This window comes from Anser cygnoides, chromosome 5, assembly GCF_040182565.1.
Source record: "Anser cygnoides isolate HZ-2024a breed goose chromosome 5, Taihu_goose_T2T_genome, whole genome shotgun sequence".
NCBI lineage: Eukaryota > Metazoa > Chordata > Aves > Anseriformes > Anatidae > Anser > Anser cygnoides.
This window is the reverse complement of record NC_089877.1, coordinates 35,241,915-35,269,215: the sequence shown is the minus strand read 5'-3', so window position 1 is coordinate 35,269,215 and position 27,301 is coordinate 35,241,915. Positions and strand designations below refer to the sequence as shown.

At 43.2% G+C, this 27,301-nt stretch overlaps 4 protein-coding genes across 7 annotated transcripts; 1 reads left to right on the top strand and 3 right to left on the bottom strand.

Moving 5' to 3' along the window:
- Positions 1-156: 156 nt before the first annotated feature.
- DNAJC17 (DnaJ heat shock protein family (Hsp40) member C17) lies at positions 157-26,870 on the bottom strand. 4 transcript variants are annotated; one of them, XM_066997850.1, is made up of 11 exons: positions 26,826-26,870; positions 14,993-15,062; positions 13,911-13,969; positions 12,263-12,350; positions 11,807-11,889; positions 11,264-11,360; positions 9,719-9,768; positions 9,127-9,204; positions 8,340-8,420; positions 7,458-7,586; positions 157-366 (listed from the first exon to the last, which is right to left on the bottom strand). In XM_066997850.1, exons 1-11 carry the CDS (start codon positions 26,853-26,855, stop codon positions 244-246), a joined length of 888 nt encoding a protein of 295 aa, XP_066853951.1. In that variant the 5' UTR covers positions 26,856-26,870; the 3' UTR covers positions 157-243. The 4 variants fall into 4 exon arrangements, with proteins under 4 accessions (XP_066853951.1, XP_013053781.3, XP_066853949.1 ...); XM_013198327.3 differs by lacking the exon at positions 26,826-26,870 and adding an exon at positions 17,061-17,217; XM_066997848.1 differs by lacking the exon at positions 26,826-26,870 and adding an exon at positions 15,433-15,703.
- C5H15orf62 (chromosome 5 C15orf62 homolog) lies at positions 1,954-3,791 on the top strand. The gene is made up of 2 exons (XM_013198331.3): positions 1,954-2,167; positions 2,597-3,791. The coding sequence occupies exon 2, from the start codon at positions 2,721-2,723 to the stop codon at positions 3,249-3,251; it is 531 nt and encodes a 176-aa protein (XP_013053785.3). The 5' UTR covers positions 1,954-2,167; positions 2,597-2,720; the 3' UTR covers positions 3,252-3,791.
- On the bottom strand, positions 19,166-20,198 carry LOC106047034 (olfactory receptor 5J3-like). Its single transcript, XM_013198325.3, has one exon. The coding sequence runs from the start codon at positions 20,184-20,186 to the stop codon at positions 19,257-19,259; it is 930 nt and encodes a 309-aa protein (XP_013053779.2). The 5' UTR covers positions 20,187-20,198; the 3' UTR covers positions 19,166-19,256.
- On the bottom strand, positions 25,403-26,658 carry LOC125179629 (olfactory receptor 5J3-like). The gene has a single exon (XM_048065026.2). It carries the CDS (start codon positions 26,354-26,356, stop codon positions 25,403-25,405), a length of 954 nt encoding a protein of 317 aa, XP_047920983.1. The 5' UTR covers positions 26,357-26,658.
- Positions 26,871-27,301: the final 431 nt, after the last annotated feature.

Below are 27,301 nucleotides of genomic sequence, written 5' to 3'. Positions count from 1 at the left end.
TTCAGATAGCACCTCTCAAAATCCTGTCCTCTGACTGAGCAGCTACTCTGAGTACACAGACTGACAGGGTAACGCTTACTCTGAAGCTTATGCAGCCATCTTTCCCTGTTCTCTGGAAAGCACTGCAGTCACATGCAGTCTGTATTCCTACAACAGTTTTAAAAAAGGATGTTTATTGACTTAATTTAAGAAACAGCTTTGGAAATGGAATGATGGGGTGGGGAGAATCCATACTCTCTCCTGCTAGGTGTGAGACTCTTCCTCATCTTCGCGCTTGAGCTGTTCAATCAGCTGCTGCCTCTCTGCAGCTTGGCGCATCCGCATCATCACCAGGCTCTCGTAATCCCGCTCTGAGACCACAGACGCCTGGAAGCAGAAAACAAATGCAACCTATAAAGGACAGCACATATTGCAAAGCTCCCACAGGTCCCCCCTCCAAAAGCCACACTCAGAACACCCGCATTTGAGTCAGGCAGACCATTTGTAGCAGTATGACACCAGGAAAATCAGGTAAGGTGTGAAAGCTGCCTGGCATACAGAAATTGGTTGGCTTCACAGCAAACAGTGCTACTGACCCTTGATAGTGTCAGTGGAAAGACAAAGAATAGGACAGGCAGGGTGGCTGAAATACCCTCTTGATCCTGGAACTACTCTCACCAGCTCACAGAGGTTGGATGGGGAAACACGGCTGGTTATTTTGGATGACAAGCTTGCTCTGCAAGTCCAGCACACACTTCATCCGTTACAAAGGCTAATGCCATAAAATCAAACCCTTGTGGTTTAGGCATGAAAGTAGCTGCACAGAAGAAAACCAGGTACATTCCCAAACTTGGCACAGGAGTTTCTGTTCTCAAAAGCTCTTGGAGCCTTTCTGCTGTGTGTGGTAGCAACTGTCACGTCAGCTAAGTGGTGACTGCAGACTACCTAATAAATGTAGGCAGCAAATGACAGCTGCTATCTCAGAGCAAAGTGGCGGTTTTGGCACTCTGCTTTCAAAAGCCTTTTAGCATTAGTAGGTGGCCTTACTGATTTCAGATGTATTCAACGTGCCGCAATGCTTGGAAACATTCATCTCATTTGCTTGACAGTTCAGGCAGAAATAAAAGCATCTTGACAAAAGGTGAACAAAAAAATCTCACGCTGATTTTTCTAGGAACTAGATTTAGTGGTGATTTAAGGACATTTTGAACAGAAAATAGAAGGGCTGAAAAGACAATCGAATAGCAAAAGCTTCTGCGGGAAAACGGTGCAAGGGTAAATTTGCTACTATGTGCCAGCAAAGTGGTTACTCCAGCTGCAGAGTGCCTAGCTGTGAGGACAAAATAGAAGCCCGCAATAGATGAAAAATGGGGGAATTAAGAGACTGGTATGCTGTAATTGGTGTCTTTGGAACTGCATGAATGAAATAACCTTTCGGTACTGCGCAGCACAGATTTTCATGGTGTTTGAGAAAGCAACAGATTGTATCAGACCTCAGTGGCAAAACGAGGTTTCTTCAAAGCTTCTGTCCACTAACCACAGATATTCACTGACATCTGCTTGGCTGAATGAAATAGCCTACATGAGACTCATGTAAATGAGTCACCTATACAAACCTGAATCACTACCTCACACTCTGGATTTAAATTTAAAACAGAGAAGAGATTATTTCCGGCCTCATTTGGGAGCCCTGCTGATACAACAAGCCATCAGAAGTGACAGTAGGGAGAGCACAAAGGGAAGAAGCAGTCTGATTCAAGATGGGCTACAAGTTGACGTTCACACTGACGGTTCTCAAGCAATCTGGGTGCCTCTGAGGGAGCTTGCTTTCTCCCCAGGCGGAGTGTGGGCTGATGCTTTGCCACTTTACACACCTACTTCCTGCAATCCTGACAATTACCAATAGTGTAAAACCCAGTTTCTGACGTGGCTGACTCAGCAAGGGCTTGGCTCAAAACAAATACATACGCACAGGGAACTGCAGCCGGGGAAGCAGTGACAAGAGGCACATGAAGAGAAGGTGGCGTGGATTTCTACCGCTCTGGGTCCAACCTGGCTGAATCATCCCTGGATTTGCTTCTTCTTCCAGCATCCCAGCATACTGGTGAGCGTGGTGGTCACTGTTCTCCGAGAACTTCATCAGTCTCTCTCCTCTGCCTGTTGGACTCAGGTGCTTCTCCGACACAGCGTAAGTCTATTTTGCATTCAATTTTCCTAACGCTTATCTTTTACATCTTCATTTTGCTGCTTTTTAAATTTCCATTCCACTATTTCTTTGGTTTCCTTCAGTGTGACTGAGTCACCAGATCCCTTCCTAACCACCCACTGAGATTTTTATACCATGCCCTTCACCATGAAGGTGGCTGGTTACCATGGTACCAGAGTGCCCTTCTGTTCTAGATGCTAGATTAAATCTGTTCTCATGGTGACTGTGTGCCTTTGCTATTCTTCATCAGCTTGTTTCTGCAGCACAGATTTAATAAGCTCAGACATCACCATTCCTTCTCCACCGAAGGAGGCTCCCTAATATGTAAGATGGGGCAACTGCTCCTGCACACAGGGATGTAGTGTGAAGTTTGCGTTTCCTGCAATACGAGCTTCTCTGTTTTCCTTCCAGCTACAGGAACAGGGAAGGAAGAAGTTGTTCCTGTTGTGTGGCTTGCTGCTGAGCCTGTGACTGAAGTTCAACACCTGACTGTGAAGAGTCAGCAGTTTCCTTCTTCTCTTTGCCTTTCATCAGCATGGATACTTGGCGGAGAGGATCCATTAAGTCCACAACGTTCTTCAGACGTTTCTCACTCAGGAGACACAAAAAGCTGGGCAACCAAGTCATTATCTTGAATCAGAACAGCCACACACTGGACAGTGATGGACAGTGCCAGAAGAGGGAATGCTTGAGGGAACTGAAGGACAAGTCTGATTACCTGTCATGTCAGAGTGAGCAAAACCTAGCCAAGGCACAAGCACCTCCTAAGCCTCCCCGGCTGTACCTGGACAGTTCTAGCTGCCCGAACATCATTGATCATACAGATTCTCACTCTGACGTCTCCTTTTCTGGTGCTGCTCATCAATACCACAAAGCCACTCAAACTCAGTTCCACAAGGAGCAGGCTACAGACTGTGGGACCTCAGAGACTGGTTCCCAGAATAGCACCACTCTTTCTGATCTGTCTGATCCTTTCCTGTCCTTCAAAGTGGATTTGGGGCTATCGCTTCTTGAGGATGTTCTGCAGACCCTCAGGAAACAGAATCCAAGAGATTACGCCATTTGAAGGTATTTATGATTTAATGTATCACATTTACCTACTGCTGGTGCCAGTTTCTCTAGTCCTAACAGGAGGAAGGATACTGCATCACCCCTGTTGTGTGTGGTCTGTTTTGTTGTTCTTGCCTTACCCATGACAGACTGCTCTTGTCCTTGCCAAGAAGTCCTTCGGAAGGGAGCTGACAGGTTCCGTGCCTAGATGAGAGCACTGTCTGCTGGAACCTTGTGGGCAAGTTTCCGTTCTCCACACTGGGAATTTCCCACTCTTGACTGTGTATCTCCAACTCACAGAAGAATGGCATTGTTTGGCAAAAGACTTGGTATTTGGGGGATGTGGCTGTGACGCTGCGGAGCATGGACAGAAAGGGGTATGACATACATCACTTGTGGATAAGCAGGAAGCTTGTAAGGAGACAGGAGCATTGCTATCTCAAAGCCATAGCTATGGCAACGGTCAAGAGACAGAAACTGATGTTTCTTCTCCCACCAAGTTTGGATGTGAAAAATCAAAGCTGTTCCTCTTTTTTTTAAATGTCAGTTTCTTTTCCCCTAACTCGAGTGCAGTTGGCACTCCCAGCCTGGAAACAGGTAAGCATCTATATAGGCTCATAACACAGCAAGAGCAGTTCATTTAGTCTACTAACACAAGAAATTTCTCTAGATACTGCTGCTTGAAGCATGCATTGATCTATCAGCTGTACAGACATGGAAGAATAAATGCATCTGTGACTGGAAATGTCTTGTTGCCTCATTTCATTGGTAGCAAGCCAAACCAACAAAGGCCAGGCATCAAGAGCACAGGTCCCTTATCTGCAGGACCAAGATTTATCCTCTCTGGCACTTCAGGTTTTTATGAGAGTGGGGAAAGCAGCATCGCTCTGCTTTTCTGGGCTGGGAAACGGCTAGAGCTGCTGGTATTCTGTCTTCCCCTGGGAGGGGGGAGGGAAAGTGCACAGAGATCAGGACCAAGACCTAGCGTTAAAATGAACACAGTTCTTCACCCTGTAGGCTGGAAGTGCTCTGCCTGGCTGAATACTTTTTAGGCAGGATCAGGGGTGAACTATTAAAAAGACACTGCAGAAGCTGCTGGGTCACCAATGTCTTAACTTTTTTCATAGCTAGGATTAGATAGCAGGTCCCTTTTAAAAAAGACAAACACCACAACAGACCTTAACAACCATAAGCTTTGGAAGCAGGCTACAGCAAAGTGCTCAGATTCCAGAGAAGGCACAGACAGCTCAACCTACAGCCTGATAGGAATCTAGTAAAGTCAGATAACGTGAATTTGCTGAAGCCTCAAAGGAGCTTAGAAAAGATGCAAGAGAATGCCAGACAGAAGGCTTTTGTCAGCACATTACTGTGGCTGAATGGATGGCCCAAAACAAATGTGGTGCACTGGTAGGGAGATACCACTAGCACAGATGCAAAGCTGACCTTCCCATGAGCAAGTGCTTCATGCTGTTGTAGAGGCAAAAGGTGCTCCTCACAGCACTATATAGTCCTTGTATGCTTTGAGCCACTCAGAGCTGCAGCAATCAAACAATCATTGCTCTCAAATTGCCTAGAGTAATAGCAGTTAAACCACAGCTTTTGTAATTCAAGCTTAACACTCCTATTCAGCTCCAGCAGTTCTCCAGAAACTGCTGGACAACACTCATCCCCTGCTGTGGGACGAAACAAGCCAGAAAAAAAAACAGTAAAAACCGTGGAGGCAAATAACTTGCAACTTGCTGCCTCCTCACAACATGACCTTTCAGCAGGCAGTCTTGCTTTCACCTAGGAACTGCTTCCAAAGCTGCCCTGGTCAAGCCTGTCTGCGGCTCTCCACTATTTGATGACTTTGGTGCACAGCTCCTGGCTGAGTACCCCACGCATAGAGCACAAGTGGATGAGTAGTGAGTGTGTTGCCATGAGAACAGTGCAGCTCTTCAGCTGTTTTCTGAAGCAGAGCAGGGAAGGAGCTTCATTTGCACAGAGTGGGAGCAAACAGGGGGTGGAATCAGACAAAAATAGGAGCTACCCAGAGAGAGCAAAGAGGAAATGAGGGCAGCTTCAATCAGAATGAAATTAGTGCAGCTTGAAAATGAGAATGTAGTCTGTGATGGATGGAAAGCCAGACCGGGTATGAAGGGATAAGGTAGGGAGTAGATCAGGGCAGTGGCAACTGATACCCAAAAGACCTCATTTTGGATAGTCTAGAATTTAAGAGCTGAGAATAAAGAGGATAAGACACCTAGAAGCAATACAGCCAAGAGAAGTGATGACCAAGTTACACGTTTTGGAAACATCTTAGTGGAAGCAGCAGCAGGCCTTGGGGAAGCATGGTGTAGGGAGTAGGAAAAGGAACCAGAGCAGCTCAGAGATCTTAGCCTAGACAGCAAGACTACACTGCAAGCAGAGTTGCAGCTGCTTACACAAAAGCAGTAGAAAGGAAAAGCATCACAAGTGCAACTCCTGGGAAAGGATACAAGCCACTGGCCATAACTCCTCACTATTTTGAGAGCTAGCACAGGACTGATGAAGGTGTGCTGGACAGAAGTGAGTCACCACTTCCACACAGCACGAACACCACCAGCTGCTTCAGCCTGCCCTGCCTTGCTGCTGGCTCCACCAGGCTAATCCTTTGCAGCAGGCAGACGCTGCAGTTTCAAACTAACAAAGCTTTGGTCATGGAAAGAAGCCAAGACAAAGTTAGTCAAATGCTAAGTCTTTCACAGTTGAACCCACAGAGACAAGAATCCATTAACAATTTTTGCACTAGTGATCCCGTCAGGTATGAACGAACTCTTCAGAGAGTTCTTGTTCTCCACTAGTGAGGGATAGTCAGACTTGATTCTGCTTTTTCCCAAATTGTCTTCTAACACTCTGACCCAACTCTGTGAATCTGCTGTGTCTGCAGGGCTCACTGGTTCTACATCACACACGAAGATCTGCTTGGCTACTGAATTCAGATGCTCTAACTGCCTTTGCCTGAGATGTCTGGGAAATGATGCTGGCTCAGCCCAGGCTGTTCAGACAGAACATACAACCCTAAACAAAACTAGGATAGCAGCAAGGCATTTTGATATGTAAATTCTGTAAATAAAATACCTGAAAAGTCAGGAGAGAATGCATTGAACAGTCTCACAAACCACTACAATATTTAGGCCATGACCACATACAAGGCTGACTGAGACACAGACATGTGGACTAAGGACACCTGTAGCACATAAGGCAGGGGAAAAGGAGAAGGAAGGAAGCGTCACATGAAGTTTGAACTGGAACTCAAATAACCAGAGGATCTCAGGCCCCTTTGCACTTTGTCTCAGGGAAGGAGTTACTAACTAGACCAGAAAACAGGCAGAACATGAGATATACTACACTTAGACTACACTTAGCTCTACAGCACAGAATTTAACATGCTGTAAAAGAAGTGGATATAGTTCCTACTCCAAAGAGGCAACAGGAGCAGGGGGTAACTGACAGCCAACAATTTGTTGCAGCATTGCCTGCGCAAGGAGTGATTTAGCTTCTGTGTTTAAACCACTAGTTGTTGTTGCCTTTTACGCATTTTGTGACTGAAGCAACAACTTCAGATTGATCATCTGGTGGAACAAACAGGAAGCAGCTAAGTTACGAAATACCTTGTACTTGAAGCGTCTACCAAGCTTTAACAGCACTGGGGAAGGCAACCCAAATCAGACAATAAGGCCTCTTTACAAGGATATTCAATTTGATATTACTTTCTTTCCCTCCTGCAAACCCTAAGAACATAGGTTTGGTTTCAGCACTGAAATTCCACCCTCTTCTGAATGCAGTAACCAGAGCTCCCTAAAGCTGCCTTCTAGGAGAGCTGTCTTCTGTTTTAATGAGCTATCAACCAGAGGTTTCCCACAAAGTCTACTAAATTCACAGAAGAATGGCATTAGAAGCTTCGTGTTGAGCAAGAAGCATCCTTGTTTTTCACTTTTCAAAGAGAGACAGACACATTGTGCAAAGATCCAGTCACTCAAGTAGCCTGTGCCTCAGTGTGCTGCTACTCAGGCAAAAGGTCCTTTAAAAAAGCCACCGCTTTAGCATAAAAAGGATCATCAGAAAGCCAAACCTTTCACTAAGAGCTTCTTTTCCAGCTCTGCTAGGAATCAATGCATCTTACCATAAATGCAAAGCATCCTTTTAAATTTGGGTTGCTATAGAAACAGACTTAGGTAACAGCAGCCTATGTTCTCCTTACCTGTGAAGTCCTAGGCTGACTACTGCTGTCAGAAAGGACAGTGCTGGGATTGTTCTGGGGCTGGCCTTCCAGCCACGAAATCTTTAGAGGATTATTTGTCAGGCCAACTTCATTCTTCACAGCCATCTCCTATCAATGAAAATATTGGGTCACACTCCCTCACATTTCACTAACAGTCTTACGAGATGTTCTATCTCAGCCTGTTACCAATGCCAACGAAGATTTCACAGCTGCCGTACATGAGAAGCACCCTTCAAGTCCCATACCCACATCCAGCACAGATAGAACATATCACTGCCAGTACTTCTGATAAACAGGGCACAGACAGTTTTTCTTGTTTTTTTTTTTTTTTTTTGACTGTTTGAATATATCGAGTGAAAGAACAGTGACAAGGAATAAAGAGACTCTTGTAGTGTAAATTTAAGTTGATGGAACTACTAAAACATGGGTAACTGATGCATTCTGCTTCCACAGTAACATGAATTATTATAACTCATTGTGAGTCAAGACATTTAGACTTCTTTTAAACTGCAAATGCCTGATATAACCTCTAAGACTCATTAAGCCCATCTCCACAATTGGTAATTCACCCTCAGTGAGAGCTGGTTAAATAGCTTAATGTCTGCTCTTTAAAGCAGTGTCTCTTCCCTCAGCTGCTTACATGCACAGCCCGCTTGTTTATGTGCATGATCTGCTCTGGGTTTACGCCTCGAGCTTTGCCACTCCCTTCATGCATCTATACCTTTAGACTCTCATTACCCTTCTCCACTGCCTTAATGACAAGGCAGCGTTTCCAGGCTGTCAGACAGCAAACCCTTCCCTTCTGAAGCACCTTCTTGCCCACTTTCCACTGCACACATCTGCGGTCTCCACCAGACTTACAGCAGCCTTAACCGTAGCAAATTCCACAACTGCACTCCCAGTCTTCCTGCTGGAGATCAACAAATTTAGAACATCACCATACTGTTAGGTGGGAGAGAGAGAGAGAGAGAGAGAGAGAAAGAAAAGTTAATAAAAAGAAAAGTTTACACATGGAGTACCTGCAAAGAGAAGAGGTATCTTCACAGACAGGCGGCTTGAGCTGTCACCCTTTCTGTCTTGCACAGCCTCCCATTCATCCCAACCTGCCATGATTTCTGTCCCTCCAGGAAACAGTGCTGGGGAGACATGTAGCTACACACTTTGCTTCCAGTGAGCCCTAATGCAAGGGGATTGTTCAGCTTAGTCAGAGCTACGGGAGATACTCATATGAAGGGAAAATACAGACCACATGCTGGGGTTAATCAGATCAAAGGTTTGTCTATTCCTGCCTCCCAACTCCCCAGAGAAGTTAATGCATAGTGCTTAAAGTCAAGGTAAAGGTGCACCATAACCACACAGCCTGTCTAAACCTTATAAAGGGCATGAACCGATCCACTGAAGGGGAAGAGTTTGCGTTTGCTCTGTTTCACTAGGAGTCCCTGCTGGGAACAAGACAGAGGTGCACCTCAGGAGCAGTTACAGCTAATGGATTGTGCCAATGACCTCTGGAAATAGCATGATCAAGAGGGCTCAGCGGAGAAGAAAATGAGCTACCCTGGTTTATATGGAGCTTCCCAAAATTCACTATCCATTCTTACAGCATTGAGAACAGGGAAAGATCACAGAATAGAGAAACATCAGATAGGACCTTTTGGAGAATCCGCAACAGAATATCTTTCGAGTATCCCCCTCCTGTCTCATCTTCTTTCCTGCATTTCCATTTTAGCTAGGAAACAAATGCAACAAGTTAATTTTGTCCAGCTGAACACACACGTTGCCATGCTGAATACAGCTCATACCACCTGCACAATAATCAAGTTTGCTATTTACAGCTACAGTCCCAGAATTGCCAAGACAATGACTTCAACATCAGCACAAAAAAGGAACAAATTATTTGTGGAACAGTGAGAAAAGCCTAACTAGAATTGAAATTAAACTTGAAGGCATATTAATGGCTATATCAGGGTAAAAAACAGACTTTTCTCAGTGCCTAAAGCAGAGATGGCTGAAATGTTCAGATCAGAAAGTAGGGGAGAAAAGGATAGGGAAGGAAGGGTGCTTTAAACACAGCAACACATGCATGGAGGAGCTGTTGGCATGCATGATGTGCATTAAGTAGAGGAGATTCACCACCTCTGTACAAAGGGGCACGCCGGTTCAGCAGGAGTCCCTTCTGTTTTCCAAAACTGCAGAAGTTCTACCAGATTTTACCAAAACCCATCTTTCTAGGGATGTCTTACTTTGAGTTTAGGAGTTATTCTGCCTTCTGCTCTATTTCCTTCTTGCCTGCCTAAAGAGGAGAAAGAAAATAAAGATGAAAAGGACATGGTTAAAAATTCATCAGCTAAACAGCATTAGCACAAAATTTGCCCTGAGAATATAGCAAGCACACTTCTGGATTTCTTTTGCACTAGATCAGTTCAGCACCCCAAAAGTCTTACACAACAGTATCAGTACGAGCTGTAGTGTAAACTCAATACTGGATGTCTGCATTTTTTCCTTCCGTGATGCCCAGGCTGCCCATGATCAAGGTCAGAAAACAGCTAAGTTAAAAACACAAGTGTGAGACATGCTATATTCTGTGACACTTCTCCCTGCAAAAGGGCTGTGCTGATAGGAACAAATGAGGAAAAATAAGGGAGGACAAAAAAACAATGCTAAGACATAGCTTAAGAATTTAATCTGGCCCTGCAACTAAATATTTAATAGCAAAATACTTCATAGTGATCTGCTCCTGCTCCGAGGATCAGAGTGTGATTTATGGTAAGTAAATGCTCAACATCCTTCCCAATTTCCAATATGTGAAATGAAGTAAGAGAGGTTAGGGTGGGCTGAACAGCTTATAGACTGTCCTACAGGAAACCCATGGCAACCCCAAAACAGTTTCTGCATCTGGACCTCTGGTGTTTTTTATTTTTTTATTCCTTAGATCGTTTTTCCTGTGAGAAAGCAAAAAAAATCTTATACTATGGCAATAGCCAGAACACGAAAGGGGTAGGAAGCAAAAGACAGTAAGTTCTTCTATTGAGCTGAAGCCCTAAACAGCACTCTAACATGTTTTGAAAAGCAGAACAGAACTTCCTGAAATATAAAACTGCATTTTAAGCCCACAGAAATACAGAATATTTAAAAAAAGGCAAATCACTAGAGAGATGTGGGGATGGGAATGAGTTTCAAGAATCCCAGAGCCGAACTGGGATTCTAGAAACACCTCATCCCCTCCTTTTACAAGGGAAACTAACCACAGCTACTAAGCAGCCCATAAGAATTAGAGGGAGAAAATTAAATTCCAGGAAGTAAAACCTCAGCAACCACAGACTATGCAAAACTTCATTTTCCTCACTGCGTCTCTTTTGGGTACTAAGAATTTTCACGGGGATACAGAGGTAGTAGCCCCAACGACATGTGGTGGGTTTATTTTTTGGCAACCTTGAATCAGTCCTTATTCTGTGTGCGCAACACTGACCACTTTAATTGTGACAGATGAGTTGGACTTTAGGTTTCCTTCCAGCACACCTGTGGGGATCCACATCAGGCCACCCAATGCTTTAGAGTATTTATTGTAGAGGAGCAGAAATATGCCACATAAGAAAAAAGCCTCACAGAAATGCTCCTCTTTTGACTTACCCCTGAAAAAGGTGCTAAGTAGGATCCGATCCTATATACAGCAATGTGACCAAGTCAGAAGGCTGCATTTGCATGCAAGCCCTGCTCCATCTGCAGAGAAGTAAGAGTCCTAGGGGCAACTTAGTTTGGCTAAGGACTCCAGTCTCACCTATTCTCACCTTGGATGCGCTGCTCTCTTTCAAGCCGGATCTGTTCTCGAATGAGTCTCTGCTGCTCTTCAAGCTGACGAGAGCCTTCTTCACGCAGTCGTATTATCTGGAGCAGAGTTAGGACAGCATGGATATCTCAGTGCACAGTTCCACACTTGGCTCATGCCAGCTGAAGACTGCCAAGGACCACTTTTGCCTTTCCCCCATCTCCTGGGGGCAAACCTCCCCCTCGTTCCCCCATGCCATCTCCAGTGCTCATATAATAATTGCATCCCTTGTGATCCTACTGACACAGTCCCTATCAGCCAGCATATACACAGTTAGCTGTTACTTTCTGCTACACAAAAGAGTACACAAAAACCCCAAACCCTGGGACAGAGACATCTGCCAGACTGCTCCACATGCCTCTCTTTCATAGAGCCCATTAATCCAAAAGGCTGAATGACTGCTACACAGAGTTGTTATACCTCTTCATGTGGTTTGCATTATGAATGTAAAGTCTTCCAGTGATTCTTCTCAAGCACAGTTTAAGAACTTTAAAATGATCATTACCTCTTGTTCTAATGTCCTTGTTATCCGGATCTCCTCCTCTTCACTGTCACGGGCCTGAGCTTCTCGTTCCCTAGCTTCAAGATCTGCAGAGAAAAAAAAATTAGAACAATGCAGAGAGAATTTTCACTGATGACACTGCTGTCCAGAGGTGGATGGAACGATCCCAAACTTTGCTTTGTCTACAACAGATTCAAAGTAGAGACCCGATGCTCTGCTCTCTCCCCTCAGCCCAGGCACAGCCACATATCAGCAGTCCTAATGGTCATCAAAAGCCACACTTGCCATCCCTAGCTATGACTATTAGATATTTCAGATGGCTACTATATTATACTGGGCTTAAAAAACAGCCATCACAGATGAAGAGCAGTTTAACAATTAGTGGTGAATTCCAGCAGCAGAAATTCAAGCACCCAGCTAATGAAGACTCCAAGCCCAGAGAAAATTAAGTTTTATTACCAAGCTTTACTTTCTTTCTCTTCTCATCAAGTTTTTGTGTCCTTTCTGCTGCTTGCTTTTTGGCTTTTCTCACTTTGTCATATGCTGCCTGTCAAAGAACCAACAGAACAGTGTAAGTACATATAAAGCAATAGGGAAAAAAATGAAAGCTGTGAATGAAGGAGAAGTCAGATACCGAAACACTGCTTAACAAGATGTGAAGCATTTTCTGCTTCTTGCTAGCACTTCTAAAAATGTTGGACATTAACACAAGTATCCTGAAAGGTAAGAGGCCCCAGGATTTCCAGACACAGCCTGAAAGGATGAGGAAGTCTAGGAGTAAATGCAAAGTGGACTGTAGAAAAAAAATCTCACCCATCTTCAGAGGTGGGAAAAATATGTATTTTTCAGGAACAGGCCAGAAGTAGCTTTAGGGGCACTGGAAGCAATTCAGATTTGGCTTAGGGCATAGTTTTATCATTAAAAAGGTTTTATTTTATATGAAGAATTTACTCACAGGACAGATGCTTGACTGACATGAATGTATCAAGAGCAAAGAACATCAGAATCCTTCAGTGCAACAGCACATTAACATTCACGTAGAGAGACTTAAGAAACAGGGTAAACTGGCAGCTTTACTGACATCTGCGCAATCCAGTGAATAATTTGTTAATCAACCTTCAGAATCTTTCTGTAGTAGGTAAAGCATGGCCCTACACAGAAGCTCAAACAGCACTTGAGCATTTTCCTTGTTTGAATAATTGTTCATGAGAGCTCTGCTCTTGCTTTATAAATAAGAAAAATTGGTATTTTCCCTTCATGCAAGCAAACCGTTTCCTAAACACTTTTTTCCTTTTTAGGTATACAAGCCAAAAACTTCTTGGATACCAAAAGCATCATTGCCCCTTGGATCAAACATTACAATCTTTGCCAGTATTTGAAAAGAGAAGAGCTATTTCATGCTTTTAAGTCTTATGAGCTAAAAATTTTATATGAATTCTCTCAAGTTGATCTGGATAGGGTTACTTGCTCATGCTGGCCTGCTTTCATTTTGTTTTTATTCTTTCCTTTCACATGTTCGGATTACTTTCAGGCCTTGAGCAGTAGGCACTCAAACACTTCCTCGCAGCAAGAACAGAGAGTCCAAGCTACATCTGGCAGCCTGCAAAGCTTATGTAGCAAAAGGAGAGAGATCACGACTATGAGCTTTTCAGTTTACAAGTCTCTCATGCCCCATTGAAAGAAGTGCTTTGAGTCCTAGCGATCACGTCTAGATACTATTTATGTCAGACCTTGATTTCAAGCGAACTGCAAATACACTGTTGTCACACAAATTTAAAGCACCACTGAAAGTGGTGGTTATTTTTTTAAGATAGATATATCCCAGTTGAGCACATTATTAAAACAGTATCTCACACGTGCCACAAAACAAAGCTACTCCCAGCACATCAGATCAGGAAAAGAACATTTGTTGAAGTCCTTATCTGGTGCCTACTATTAGATAACCTGGACAACAACAGGGAACAGACAAGACTTGCATTCATGAAAGCTCAGTTGGAGAAGAGAGCACAGAGCAAGGCAGACAGGATGAGATTTTTCACTACTCCAGCATGTACGCACAGAGTAACACCACACAATCCCAACATTACGGAGCGATAGGCATCCTTACCCTTGCTGCTGCATCTGTTAGCACAGCTAAGGCCTGAGACAGTTGGTGGAAGACTTCCGCTGGGAATTAGAAGAAAAAAGGGTAAGATGCAGAAAAACACGGCAGTGGCTTGGAGATGAACCAAAAAAGACAATCCCTTATGGAAGAGACCTGCAGAACATCAGAAAGAAAAAAAAAATCTTTCCAAAGCATTTTGTAAGCCAACCTATAACTAGAATCTGGTTATCAAACCTGTGGAAGAAACAAAAACTGCAACCACTTCTTTTTAAGCGAAACCTTGCAAACATGAATTCAATAGAACCCATCTATAGACACAATTCGCCAATTTGCAGCCAGACTGAACATTACAAACAAATTCTGTCTCAAAAGTAGCTTTTCAGCCTGAGATCCAAACTCTCCATCTCACAGCGACGTTGCTGACCCTCTTCCTGGAGGAATATACACATAAGCTGGTGGTCTCCCCATACACTTAAACAACCTCCCAAACTTCTGCATGTATCAAAACCCCCAGCTCTACTCTTATCACCACTAAAAATATTTTTTCCTGGTGGCAATCCCCACACTACAGCTTTAAATCTTCAGTCTGTAAGAGTATAGTCTATCAATTTGGAAAACACAAGATACAGAACAATGTTTCTTTTGAGGTGTCTTGATGAACAGTGTCCTTCCAGTTACTGATATAAATGTAAAATACTGATTTAAAAGCTTGTTATTGAAGTTCTGATTGCAAGAGGCATAAATTAAAATAGTGACCAGCCAGTAAACATTTAAGACAGCCAAAGATCCATGATTCAAGTATCATATGGGAAGATTTTGAGTGGTACAAATAAAACTTCAGCATTGACTTAACACTTGTATTCTTAAAACCAGCATGTATGCATTCAACTTTAAAATCCTGAGCTACCTGACAGTGCTGAAAATAACTCTTAATCCTGCATATGTACACATTACATGACACAAAGCCAGGCATTCCCTTAATTACATACAAAGACAGACCTGAAGTTAAACAGTTAAACACTTCCAGGAGTCTCCACACGTGAAAATAAACACGAGTGGTTTGCAGCCATATTGTTTCATCTTACCTGCTCTGGGATTGTCTGGGTTCTTATCTGGGTGACATGTCAGGGCCTTCTGACGGTACGCTTTCTTAACCTGCAAGAAAGGAACAGAGATCTGCCAGTTATATCATTTAGTCCATGTTGAGATGCAAACTTAAAAAAAACACATTACAGAATCAAAACAACAACTCAGGGTGGGCCCCTCAGGCCTGACAGAAAAATAAAGTCCAGTTCTGATGTTGACCACACCATTAGTCCATCAGATTGAAATACCTTTCCCTGTTTTCACCAGTCTACTGTAATAAGGCGAGACTCCTGAAAAGCTCAGTTTTCTACTTCAGTGCAGCAACCTGCCCTTTTAGATCACACTGTTCTGCAAAGATAAGCATTTGAGCCCAGGGTATTTGGTAGGCTGGCAGCCACATTTTGAATGAGTTTGAGCTTTTCAAAGCTGGAAGTTTTACCTCTAGGTACGCTGTATTGCAGCAGTCAATCCTCCTGATCATCAAGGCCAAGTCTGGTTCACAGAGGCAGTTTTCTAGCCAGAGGAATACAGTGTTCCTTGCAGCTATAGCTCTTTGGGACATTTACTGAGCAACAATTGAGCTTGGCAAGGTGAAGAAATTTTGACTGAAGACTGCTTAATCTCTTCTACACTTCACACAAAAATTGAAAACTTTATGGGCTAAGTCACTAGTAAAGTTTTTAATAATCTGAGTTCCCTTTCTCAAGGAAACATCTGCATGCAAGAAAGGAAAGGAACAAAAACTGCTCTGCTCAACTGCCAGTTTTTTGTTAGATTGTGTGGAATAAGTGGTGGCCCGGCACCACCTGGTGGACAAAGCTGATGGAAAGAAAATGTGCGGCTGAAGCCTTACGGGCCTAATCCTGTCTCTTCCATAAGCAAGATTCTAGTAAACAGCAAGTTAGGTCTCCTCACCATGCAGTCACAACTACACCAGAAACTATTTACATAGCAAGTTCAGATAAGGCTTCTCTAAGCAATGAAGTTATTTAACAGTTTTGCTCCCTTTTGTTCACGTCTTTCAGCAAAGTTTCTCTGAATACAAATGGTCTTTGTGTTGGTTTCTTCAAATATTTTATATCAAGGATCAGCACTCTAAATTACATTTGTCAATTTAAGTCACATCATAACTTCCCATTTGTAATCTCCTCCTCCTTTTTTCAGCCCCAGTAACTAGCTCAGCAGTGAAGTTGATACCACCTGAAGCCCTTAATTTCATTCAACCCTATGAATTAATTGTATTGGGCTTGTTCACCTGGTTTGGGTTTACAACAGAATTTCCAGTTAACCTCTGGCACATTTTCTGGTTAGGCATCCTTTAGCTTCTGAGTTTTACCTTATTGTAATTTTACTACTCTTTATCACCATAAAAAAAAAAAGAGAAAACTTAAGGTAAGAAAAGAGTTTTCCTTTTAACTTTGTTCAGTTAATAGTTTTACCCAGAGAGTTACTTCCCTGGAATAGGTCACCTTCCCAGTTTAGTCGTGTAAGTCTTTTGGATGTTTAGCACTGACTTAACTATTAAATTAACAAAACAATATAACCATGTAATTCCAAACCCGCAAAATTAAAAAGATTACTTTTAGAAACCTACAGGATCTAGAACGCCCTCTAGCAACTGGATTTCTGGCAAACACCGGAGGAACTTTGCTCGTGAGGGTGCACAAACAAGGCAAAAGGAACTAACTGTCTGGGGCTCGTTCTGCAGCACGCTTCAGGAAGATCTCACCCTCAGAAACACGACCTAAGATGTGAGAAGGGAAGGGTAAGTTGGGCGGGGGCAACAAGAGAGGAAGTGGCCTTTCTGAGTTATTTACGGCCAAGGCCGACAGCAGCTGCCGGACAAGGCAGCAGCAGGGCAGGAGCAGCCTGGTACCACGCCGGCACCTGGAGCAACCGCTAAGGCAACCGTGAGGGGAGGAGAGGAGGAGAGCAGCCCCTGACCCAGCCCCGAGCCCCCTCCTGGCCGCCGAGGGCCAGCCGGGGAGCGGCAGAGCAGGGCCGGGGGCGCCCAGGACGGCTGAGAAAAGGGGGCGGCCTCGCCCCGAGCCTCCCCACGGCCCTGACCTCCTTCTCCGACGCCTTCTCGCCGACCCCCAGCAGGCCGTACAGGTCCAGCTGCAGCAGGTCCTTATCGACCGCCATCTTCTAGCGACCGGCTTCTCTCCGCGCCGCCGCCGGACCCGCGCAGCCTGCCGGGAAATGTAGTCTTCCCCTCGCCGCCTCCCCGCTCTCAGCGCTGGGAGGCTCCCAGGATCCTGCCTACATGTACCAGGATACCCCGCGCCTACGGACTATACCGCTCCCAGCGGGCAGAGCAGGACGCGAGGCTTGCCGGGTGATGTAGTTTGCTTGTAGCCGTGGCCGGCATAGCGGAGCGGCCGAGGGACTACAGCTCCCGTCGGGCCTTGCAGGGGACGGACGCTTTTCGTTCCCCGCAGTCCTAAACTCCTTGTGGAGAATTGTGTCAGCGTTACATGAAAAAAGCACCAGAACAAAATATAATTATGTTCCGGCCTCGCAGCCAAGCTGCGGGGGCCTGTATTTGGGAAAGCAGTTTAAAAAGCATGAGCCACGCTACAGGCCATCCCCCAAAACATGCTAAATATGGCCTTATTAGGGAAAGGTTCACACTTTCTGTAGTGCATATGATGTGAAATAAATGGACCTGTGATAGCTAGCAAACGGGCCTGTCTCCAGTAGATTAAAATACTTAATTAGAAGCGTTATTGGAGCCACTTTGTAGGTATGCCCCTTGCATTTTCAGCCTTGGTGTGAGTGCTAGCACATCTAATAGCTGTTGTGTTAGGAGACTGCCTTTTTTCGAGGTTCTCCTTGCACAGTTATCCAGTACATACTGCTGTTCTCTTTCTCAAAAGGGACCATACAGCAGGAAGAAACTGTGGATGGCCTTATAGGTAGATAGAGACCATGATTTTTGGAAGGTCTTCTACAGTCTAACCTCAGGTCTAAGCCAATCTTCGTGCCTTTGGCAAACTAGCTCCTTTATTCCTCAGCTTCCCTTTTTATATTTTTTGAGGGGGGGCAGGGAGAAAGAAATTGATATTCTCCTCTTTAGCTACTGCTTTCCTTTCAGGCAGAACCCCATGCAGTAAAACTGTCTGGACTGCTTCCCTTTACAGTGGGGATTGCGTATCACTAGACATTGCTGTACTGTCTGCCACAAGGAGATTGTGTCTGTAGCCTTTATCATAGGGCAGACAGCTTGGTGAATACCACTGAAGACATTGAACAAGCACGGATAGCTGCTTACCTTCCAGACAACATAGCTCCATGAACATGTTAAAGGCATTCTCTTCAACAATATAGACACACAACCATGCAACCTTACCCTCAGACACTGGCAGTGTCATGGTGATAAGTCAGGTCAAAGTCCAAACGAAGAAGCCAATTCACAGGTCAGGTGAGTGCCAGACATGTTCAGAATGACAAGGCAGGGCTGAGGCCAAGTGATGAAGTTAGCGCACAGGCTGAGGTCTAGATCAAGAAGCTCCATTACCAGGTAGGGACCAATACTCATCTGACACATCAAAAGAAGAAGAGCAGCCCAGGGCTGAGCTTAAATAGAGCTCCTGGGCCAATGTGTGTAGGGATGGAGGGTCCAGGTGAAATTGATCAGGGCAATTAAGACTTAGTGCTTTGAGGGCCCTGACAGAGGCCTTTATTGTGTTGCTTTGGGCACCTCTTACAACCCCTCTTAATCTGATGTGTGAATCCAGAAATGAGAGACATGAATCATGAAAGCACATGATCACCACAGGGGATCCTTGTGTTCCTCGCTTTGTGCAGAACAAACAGCAGGAGGAAAGACCAAGGAACCAAGAATGAGCAGACAGTAGATTTCCCAAGTTTCAGGGACTGAGCTAGAACTAGGCAGAAATGTCTGAAGTAAATGTTTCTGAGCTGCCCCAGTGCATATTTGGGCACACCAAACCTTAAAGGTTGGACTAGATGATCTTAGAGGTCTTTTCCAACCTGAATGATTCTATGATTATATGATATTAAAATGGAAAGGAAACAAATGACTGGCAGTGACACATTTCTTTTCTTTAACCAAAACAAAATACAAGCGACTCAGAAATTTGGTTTTTCCTGTGTCTCAAGTGTTTGCTTATCTAGCAAGGTCCATCCTCGATGCTGATACCCCTTCCTTCCCCAAACCCATTCTGTTCTGTGGTTGAGATGTCAGAATGCATCATACGGTGAGCTGTGTCCATTAGAGATGGTTTCCAACTTGATAGCTTATGGGAAAGCCATGATGCACTTTCTGATGCTGTTCCTCACCTCCTTGTTTCTCAGGCTGTAGATCAGGGGGTTCAGCATGGGGACCACCAGGGTATAGAAGACTGCCGAGACTTTCTCCTGCTCCATCGAGTAGCTGGAGCTGGGTTGGATATAGCTAAAAGTAACAGATCCGTAGAAAATGGTGACAGCTGTCAGGTGAGAGGCACAGGTGTGGAAGGTTTTCTTCCTGCCATCATCTGACTGGATCCTCAGGATGGCAGAGAGAATGAGCACATAGGAAACCGTGATGACAAAGAGGGTGAACAGGGCAATAACTACAGAAAAAGCTATTAGCAAAGTCTCGTTACGATGGGTATCTGCACATGCAAGTTGCAGCAAGGCAGGTATGTCACAACAGTAATGATTGATGAGGTTGGGTCCACAGAATGGCAGCCCCAGCAAGCCACAAGTGTGTGTCAATGAATTCAGGAGTCCCCCCATGTATGATCCCACCACTAATTGCCTACAGACTCTCTTGGTCATCACAGTCGTATAGAGCAGTGGTCTACAGATGGCTACATAACGGTCATATGCCATGGCAGCCAGCAAGAACCCCTCTGTAGTGAGGAAAACAGCAAAAAAGAAAATCTGGGAAAGGCATGCGGAATAGGAAATGGTTTTGCTCTGCACTAAGAAGATCACCAGCAACCTTGGAGCAAAGACAGTAGAATAGCAGAGGTCGATTAGAGACAAGTTACTGAGGAAGAAATACATAGGAGTGTGAAGTTGGAGACGAGTCCAAATCAAAACGATCATCCCAAGGTTCCCCAACACAGTGATGATGTAGATCCCTAAGAATATGAAGAAGAGAGGGACCTGCAACTCCAGATGATCTGTCAATCCTAGGAGGATGAAATGGGTTATCGTACTGTCATTCTTCCCGTCCATTTGACTTAAGGGATACAACAGGAGACCTGCTGAATTACAAAGAATGGTCAGGATGAAGGAAGCGGTATTCATTACATGGAGTAACACAAACTGGCAATTTGAGGTTTATTCTGAAATTGTAGTCTGGTTATGCCTTCAATGCTGAATCAAGATGAGGTACAGAAACATTTGTCCTTAAAATTTTGTTTATTTCCAGGCCAGGTGGTGTGTGTGTATCTAACAAAATACAGCAGCAAGCAACATATTCCTGAGCTTGAATCTCTACAAGCTTATGCATAACGGAGTGAACTCTAAAAGTGAGTGCATGGCTTCTTTTCCACCTAGATGACTTTAATCTGTGATTCTTGTCCCTTTGCCTCACTTGCTAAAACGTTATGTTGTCCATATGTCGATCATCTAGATTTCTTCTGAAGGGGAGAGGAGGGGAGGGGAGAGGAGAGGAGACGATACACTAAAACATCAGAAAACTCTTACAGGGATCTTTTTCAGCTCTACAACTGTTTCTGTCACAGCTAGGATTACTAATTTTAGCTAGTTACTTCTTCCTCATCATTATCAATACAGTTGATGAAACTCCTCAATATCAGATGCCAGATGTTTGAATCCTGACATACAATCCAAACGGAAGCCTGCACAGGCATGGCTTAGGGGAAGATTTGGAGAAACAGGGTTTGAGAACACTATTTTCACAGAAAACGATGAGAAGTTAACGGTCATTTCCTATCATTATTTAACTACTGAAGGATTAGCTATATATCCAAAGGTGATTTCTCATATTCTTAAAATCAGAAAAAATAATTCTGTCTGCCTATGCTTGTGTCTAGTTACCTTTATACTTCTTTGTGACCAAAGAGCATCATACACACTAAGGGAGAACCACAGCTCAGGGCTGACATAACCCAGGAAACTGAAGGAAATAGGAAGTATCTGTGTAGTGAAGAGGGAGCCACAATGAAGCAAAGAAGTAGAGAGAAAGAAAGGGAAAAGTAGAGAGAGCTTTGCACAGTGTAGCAATTTAGGAGGGAATCATCTTCTTACCAGTGCATCAAGAACTTTGCAGCCAATGCACACAGCAATGTGCTGTTTTATTGAACAATGTGCTGTTTTAATGCACATTGCATTTTCTTACCTTGGATTGACTTCTATACAGCCCAAATTCAGACTGGTAGAATTAGGTAGCCATAGACCTGAAGCATATCTTTTAGTCCGAGGTTAGACCTCAAATAATTTGAGCCTGTTGTCTGGAAGTATTTTCTTTTTCTTCCTGCTTTTCTTCTTAATGACAAGCTAGAGTGATCTGGTGTATTTTTCTAGGCTTGTTACTCTAAGAAAGCATAGCAAGTTGTTGGGCATTGAAATCTGTGTCAGGTTTTGCAATTCAAAAGTCTAGCTGTCGATGTACCAGAAACGTGGGGTATAATTGCTTCAGGTGAGTAATGGTTGCTCAGCCTTAAAACCTCTTCAGAACATGTGATTCTTCCATTGCTTTTAGGAATTCAGTAAAGTCAGTGTTCTACGAAGAGTTTTCCTTTTAAAGGAGAGACCCGCTGTGTGTTCTGGGAGCTGGAGCTTTTACCTTACTTGTTTTACATCAGGCTCAAAGGGCCCAGTGATTTCCCTTGATGCTGTTCTTTCAGTGTTTACAGAATGCTCTCCTGAGTCTAATGGCCTGAAACTTGAGCAGAAGAAAAGCACAAGGAGTTAACTTCCATATCAGTGGTTCTATTTCAGCCTGACTGATAAATGAAATGTAAACCAACAATTGGAAGTTCTTATAAACAGTTTAAATATAGAACAGAATTCTTTGGAGAATGCTAACCCTGACTTAAATCATTCAGATGTTATATATAAAAACTTTTCTACTTACTTCGACTGCCAGGATAGCAATGGCAGTCCTCCAGACCCCTCACCCTTGGTCTTTGGTTGAAGCAACACATTGGAGGGAACTCTAGACAAGACTGTTCACTTCCTGATGGGTAAAATGAGGAAACAGAAAGAATGGTATCCGAGGGCTCTGTGAGCAAATAGTAGAGAAAAACCTTCCAGAGAAATATTTTGTGATTGCCGTACTTCACAAATATGCTCAAAACAGTGTGTCTATAGATATAGTCTCTGGCTGCCTCACTCTATCAAATATTCTGCCAGCTGCTGCCTTTAATGTGGCTAATGTGTGACATTACGGATAGGAAACCAGAACTCAGACATATCAAGATCCAGAGACTAATTAAGTCAGATTCATTGCTTAAGTCTTGAAAGTATTAATCTGAGAAGAAACAACACCAAACTCTTTCTTAGCCTATGGAGAGAAGTAAACCTTTATGGAATCATACTTCTTAATGAAGTATTTTTGGATAGGATGATTGTTCTTGTGGTGCCTATAACCCACCACTGATACAAAACATTAGTTATTCTAATGCCATCGGTTCATTACCCAGCTGTCCTTTGGCTGTAATGGGAGCTTAAACAACCACGACGACTGTTCAAGTGAGGTGAACTGAATCTGCCTGTTAGCGGCATAGGGTTGGAGCCACAAATATTCTGACTGACCTCATCTCTGCAAAACGGGCAAGTATTCTGGGGACATAACCGTGTGTAAGATGTGATCTTATTTTTTTCTATAGACATCTTCCATTAACTGCTCTAAATGATAAAGTTCCTTGCTTTGACATGAACGTTCTTGTACTGTTGTTTTAAAGAGAAATAAATCCTACTTATGCCACCGTCACACGAGAGAAAAAATGACAACTGGTGTTGGATCTGGATACTGGAGTTTAAAGAAACCCCAGGATCTGAGCTTTTACCTTACTTGACTATTTCATACACTGACTCATTCGTCCCCTCCGCCCTCCAGCATTGTATTTACAATATCTCAGCTTGTCTTCCCAGCAGGGAGGTGGCTGCTGGTCTGTGAAGGCCAGGCAGAAAATCCTGCTGGTTGGGACGTTACTGACCAACATCCCCATCAATCATTTCCATGCCACTTTTTGCTCTCCGTGATCTTCTCTCACTTCCAGGGTCTTTCCTCCTCTTCTTCTTCAGTATCCCAGGCTCCAAATTTTCCCAATTTAAAGTCTAGGTGCAGATGCACAAAGCATGATCAGCATTCTAGTAAGTTTTGTGTCATGCTTCTTTATTAATTGGAGGATTTGGAAAGCACTATTTCTATTTAGACCAGGTGTTATCAACATTTATAACCAACAAGCTGCTGGCAAACCTTTCTGGTGTTGTTTATTTGTCTCTTTTCTGGGATATTTTGCTGATTTTTTAGTTTTATCTTTTTCATGTGTAGAAGTATTAAATATAAACAGAGTATTTCATTATGCTTAGAAACAGTGAGGGGAGCTCACCTTTTCAGATATAGACATCTACAGTGGCTACCACAAACATGAAAATGTAACCTTGTCTTCCAAAACTTAAACTTCTTTGTCCAATAGAGATATCTACACAAGTTCTTATCTTGGACTTCATATTCAGTTAAGAGAAAAATCAAACAAAGCAAACAAACAAAAATGCATTTTTGGAGCTTGTTCATCCCCTGCTAACGTGAGTGGGTGTCTAAAACCAGTTAGATGACTGTGACCAAGCAGTGAAAATGAAGCAAGAAAATGAAGTGATGTGAAAGTGCTTTAGCAGGCACTGTACACATTTTTTCCAGGCAACTTCTTTAGAGGGTAATTAACACAGTTCTGAGCTCCAGAGCAAGTGGAGGGCTGGTGGCAGCTTCTTCTCTCTCCTGTTGTTGCAGAAGAGGGGACAGGAGCAGATAGAATTGATTACCAAGCTAACGTACTGTGAAATCTAAACTAACAATGTCCATCTGCCTAATTTGCACATGAACAAGTGAGATTGAGAGTTGATCCTTCTTTACCTAAGACTTTGATACTAGCACCATCTAAAAGCACAGTTAATGCACTGCATGAAAGCTGGGTATTTTTATTAGCTCTTGGTCAAGTGTTTTCATGCAAAAATCAGCCAAGCAAACACTTATGAATCTGTTTCTCATACGCAGTGGATGGAAGGACTTAAAAGTAGCATTTTTCAGTTCTGTGTTTCTTTCCTTTTACAAGTTTGACTGGGACAAGTAATGTGTGAAAGTACTCACAAAACCCCAATTTCATACCCACCAAATCCAGGTGGGTCTGAATGTAACTTGACATTGCTGAATATCAGGTTTTGCACTCTAGCTTTACCCAGGTGAAACCATAGGACACTGGATAACCTCTCTTGCACATTTCTCATCATGATAGTTGCTACTGAAGAGCATCTCCTTATAATTTATATACAGGTCCAGTAATTTTGGGTACCTCTTCTCTGGAAAACACTTGATTTACAAAACTCCATAGAAGTGAAGAGGACAGACAGCCTGCTCAGCTGACAATTCATGGTGGCAATGGAATGATGTGGAGTGGTGGAAAAGTGAGTTGTTTCCCAAACTGGATTGGGGATTTTGGAAATTAACTTTTTTCTTATTTTACGAAGAAATAGTGATTTATACAGCTGAGACCTTACAGGACTTTTAATATAGATAATTCTAGCCCAAAGTCATCCTGGGCTCCTTTCTGTGGGCTGGGCCTCATCAGATACAGCTATGCCATTGAAAATGAACAAAAACAAACAATCAATGAAACAAAACAGAAACAAACAAACACACACAAAAACAAAATACCACAGAAGCAATAAAAACAAGTTAGGCAGGATTCAACTCTGGAAACTAATAGCAGGATTCAACTCTGGAAACTAACACTGTGAGCATGCATTTGTGAGTCTCTGTCTTTTGAGGTAAAGAGTTAAAACATTTTCCTAGAAGCTCCCACCAAAAACATGATATATGTTATGAGAACCAAACAGTAGAAGGAGGCAATTTTTACCTTCTCCTCCAGGAAGTTAGTAATGTGTTACGAAGATGAAGGAATACAATTGCAGGAAAAAAAAAAGAAAAAAAGAAAAAGAAAAAAATGTTTGTTTGTTTCTCCTACTGTACATTTAGCTCTAACATCCAAATCTAAGTTCAATGTTTAAATTATAGCAGACAGACTAGAAAAAAAAAGATCACTCTAGATCTCATTGGTTCTCTGAGGTACTAAAAAGTTTCTGCCAAAGTTTCTCTAACTTTTCAGTTACGTTTGATTCATACATGTTTATAATTGGTATAAATACAAACATTGCTACCAAACTGATACCTCATTCTCTTTTCAGCTTTCCTAGGGAATTGGCTATTATTCTGACAAGCAAGTTGATGAGCAGCATTTTTTCCTTTCCATCACCCTTCTTAGAGCATTTTTCACCTCCTTGTTCCTGAGGCTGTAAATCAGGGGATTCAGCATAGGAACTGCCAGCGTATAAAATACTGCAGAGATTTTCTCACGATCCAGTGAGTATCTTGAACTGGGCTGCACGTGGCTCAAACTCACAGGCCCATAGAATAAGGTTACGGCTGTCAGATGGGAGGCGCAGGTGGAAAAGGCTTTGTACCTGGTTGCAGAGCCCATGCTCAGAATGGAGAAGAGGATGTAGATGTAGGAGACGATGACAATAAGGAGTGTTGACATAGCGATGATCCCTGAGAGGGTTACAAGCACTAGTTCGTTCACACGGTTGTCAGAGCAAGTGAGTTGTAGCAGTGGGTTTGTGTCACAGAAATAATGGTTGATGGTATTAGGGCCACAGAATGACAATTTCAGTAAGCCACAAGTATGTACCAATGAGTTAAAGAGTCCCCCTAAATATGATCCAACCACCAGGCAAATACAGACTTTCCTGGGCATAAGAGTGGTATAAAGTAGTGGGCTGCAAATAGCTATGTAGCGGTCATAAGCCATTACAGCCAGCAGAAATCCCTCTGTGGTCACAAACACAACAAATAAGAAGTGCTGGGTGACACACGCTGAGTAAGAAATAGTCTTATTCTCCACTAAGAAGTTTACCAACATCCTTGGAACAAAAACTGAAGAATAACAGAGATCCACAATTGACAAGTTAATGAGGAAGAAATACATGGGTGTTTGCAGCTGGAAATCAGTTGTGATCAAGCCAATCATACCAAGATTACTCGCAAGGGTGACAACATAGATTAGTAGGATCATCACAAAGAGCAGGGACTGTAGTTCTGGGCGGTCTGTCAGTCCCAAGAGGATGAAGTAAGTTACTGTGGTGTGATTGCTTGCTGCCATCCTTACCTCTGTAACAGTTTACCTGCTGAGATAAGATATGTGTTGACTATACAGTGAAAAGAGAAAGAAAGGTTGTTTATGAGTAGGAGTAACCTACTGTAAAGAAGAACAAGGGCTGAGATTAAATACCTGGATCTTGATTCCCTTTTGTGCAGCAGCAATTTTTGAGCATGCTCAAAAGTGCCGATTTTCATCAATCAGACCAGCCTCACAGGGGGATCCTCTGTGCCCATCGTGCACAAGCTAATAGTAGTGAGCTGCCTAGTGGTCTTGCTTGTGGACAGCAGTGCACATCTGCAACAACACAGCTACTGATTCATAGTTTTAGGTGATGTAAAGTTTGACATGCGGGTATCACTCACGGCTTTTGAAACATGTATGATAAACACTGAACGAATTCTGCAACTTTCTTCATCTTTTCAGCTAGGTATTTCACATTATTTACTCACCAGGAAAGACTGAAACTCACCAGAGTTTGTATTGTCCAGAGAGAAGGCATCTCACCTAAATCCTTAGTTCTCTCTTTGCTCTATGAATGTGCCTGTTTCTCCTCAGTCACTAGTAGAGGGAGCCTGCATGACTTGCTCAGTGTTGTGCCTTGGGCAGCATGAGACTTTCTTCAGTAGACACTCTCAGCAGCTTCTTTCCTTCCTTATGTCAATGGAAGACGAGATGACATGTAACAGTAGTCAACTTTTTAAAACACCAACATAGGAAGAGAGAGAGTTACACATTGGGTCTATTTTATGACTAAATTAATGAGATCCAAACCTACTTTGTAGAAGAGAGTCCATGATAGGGTGGGAGACAAGACCTGGTCCCTCCTCTCATGACTGATCCCATATTTTATCCACAAGCAAACCGCATAAAATACATAAGGGGGGATCGTAGCCTAATTTTTAGGTATCTGGATCTCTTGTTAGATTTTGACTTGAGATCCAGAGG

What these genes read in the sequence shown, in the direction of transcription:
- C5H15orf62 (XM_013198331.3), top strand. Translation starts at nt 2,721, where the DNA reads ATGGATACTTGGCGGAGAGGATCCATTAAGTCCACAACGTTCTTCAGA.
- LOC106047034 (XM_013198325.3), bottom strand. Translation starts at nt 20,186, where the DNA reads ATGGACGGGAAGAATGACAGTACGATAACCCATTTCATCCTCCTAGGA.
- LOC125179629 (XM_048065026.2), bottom strand. Translation starts at nt 26,356, where the DNA reads ATGGCAGCAAGCAATCACACCACAGTAACTTACTTCATCCTCTTGGGA.
- DNAJC17 (XM_066997848.1), bottom strand. Translation starts at nt 15,555, where the DNA reads ATGTCCCAAAGAGCTATAGCTGCAAGGAACACTGTATTCCTCTGGCTA. An exon ending in GAATAACTCCTAAACTCAAA is followed by an intron (nt 9,205 to 9,718) that starts GTAAGACATCCC and finishes TTTGTTTCCTAG; the next exon opens with CTAAAATGGAAATGCAGGAA. An exon ending in TTGCTACGGTTAAGGCTGCT is followed by an intron (nt 7,587 to 8,339) that starts GTAAGTCTGGTG and finishes TTTCATTGATAG; the next exon opens with GAGATGGCTGTGAAGAATGA.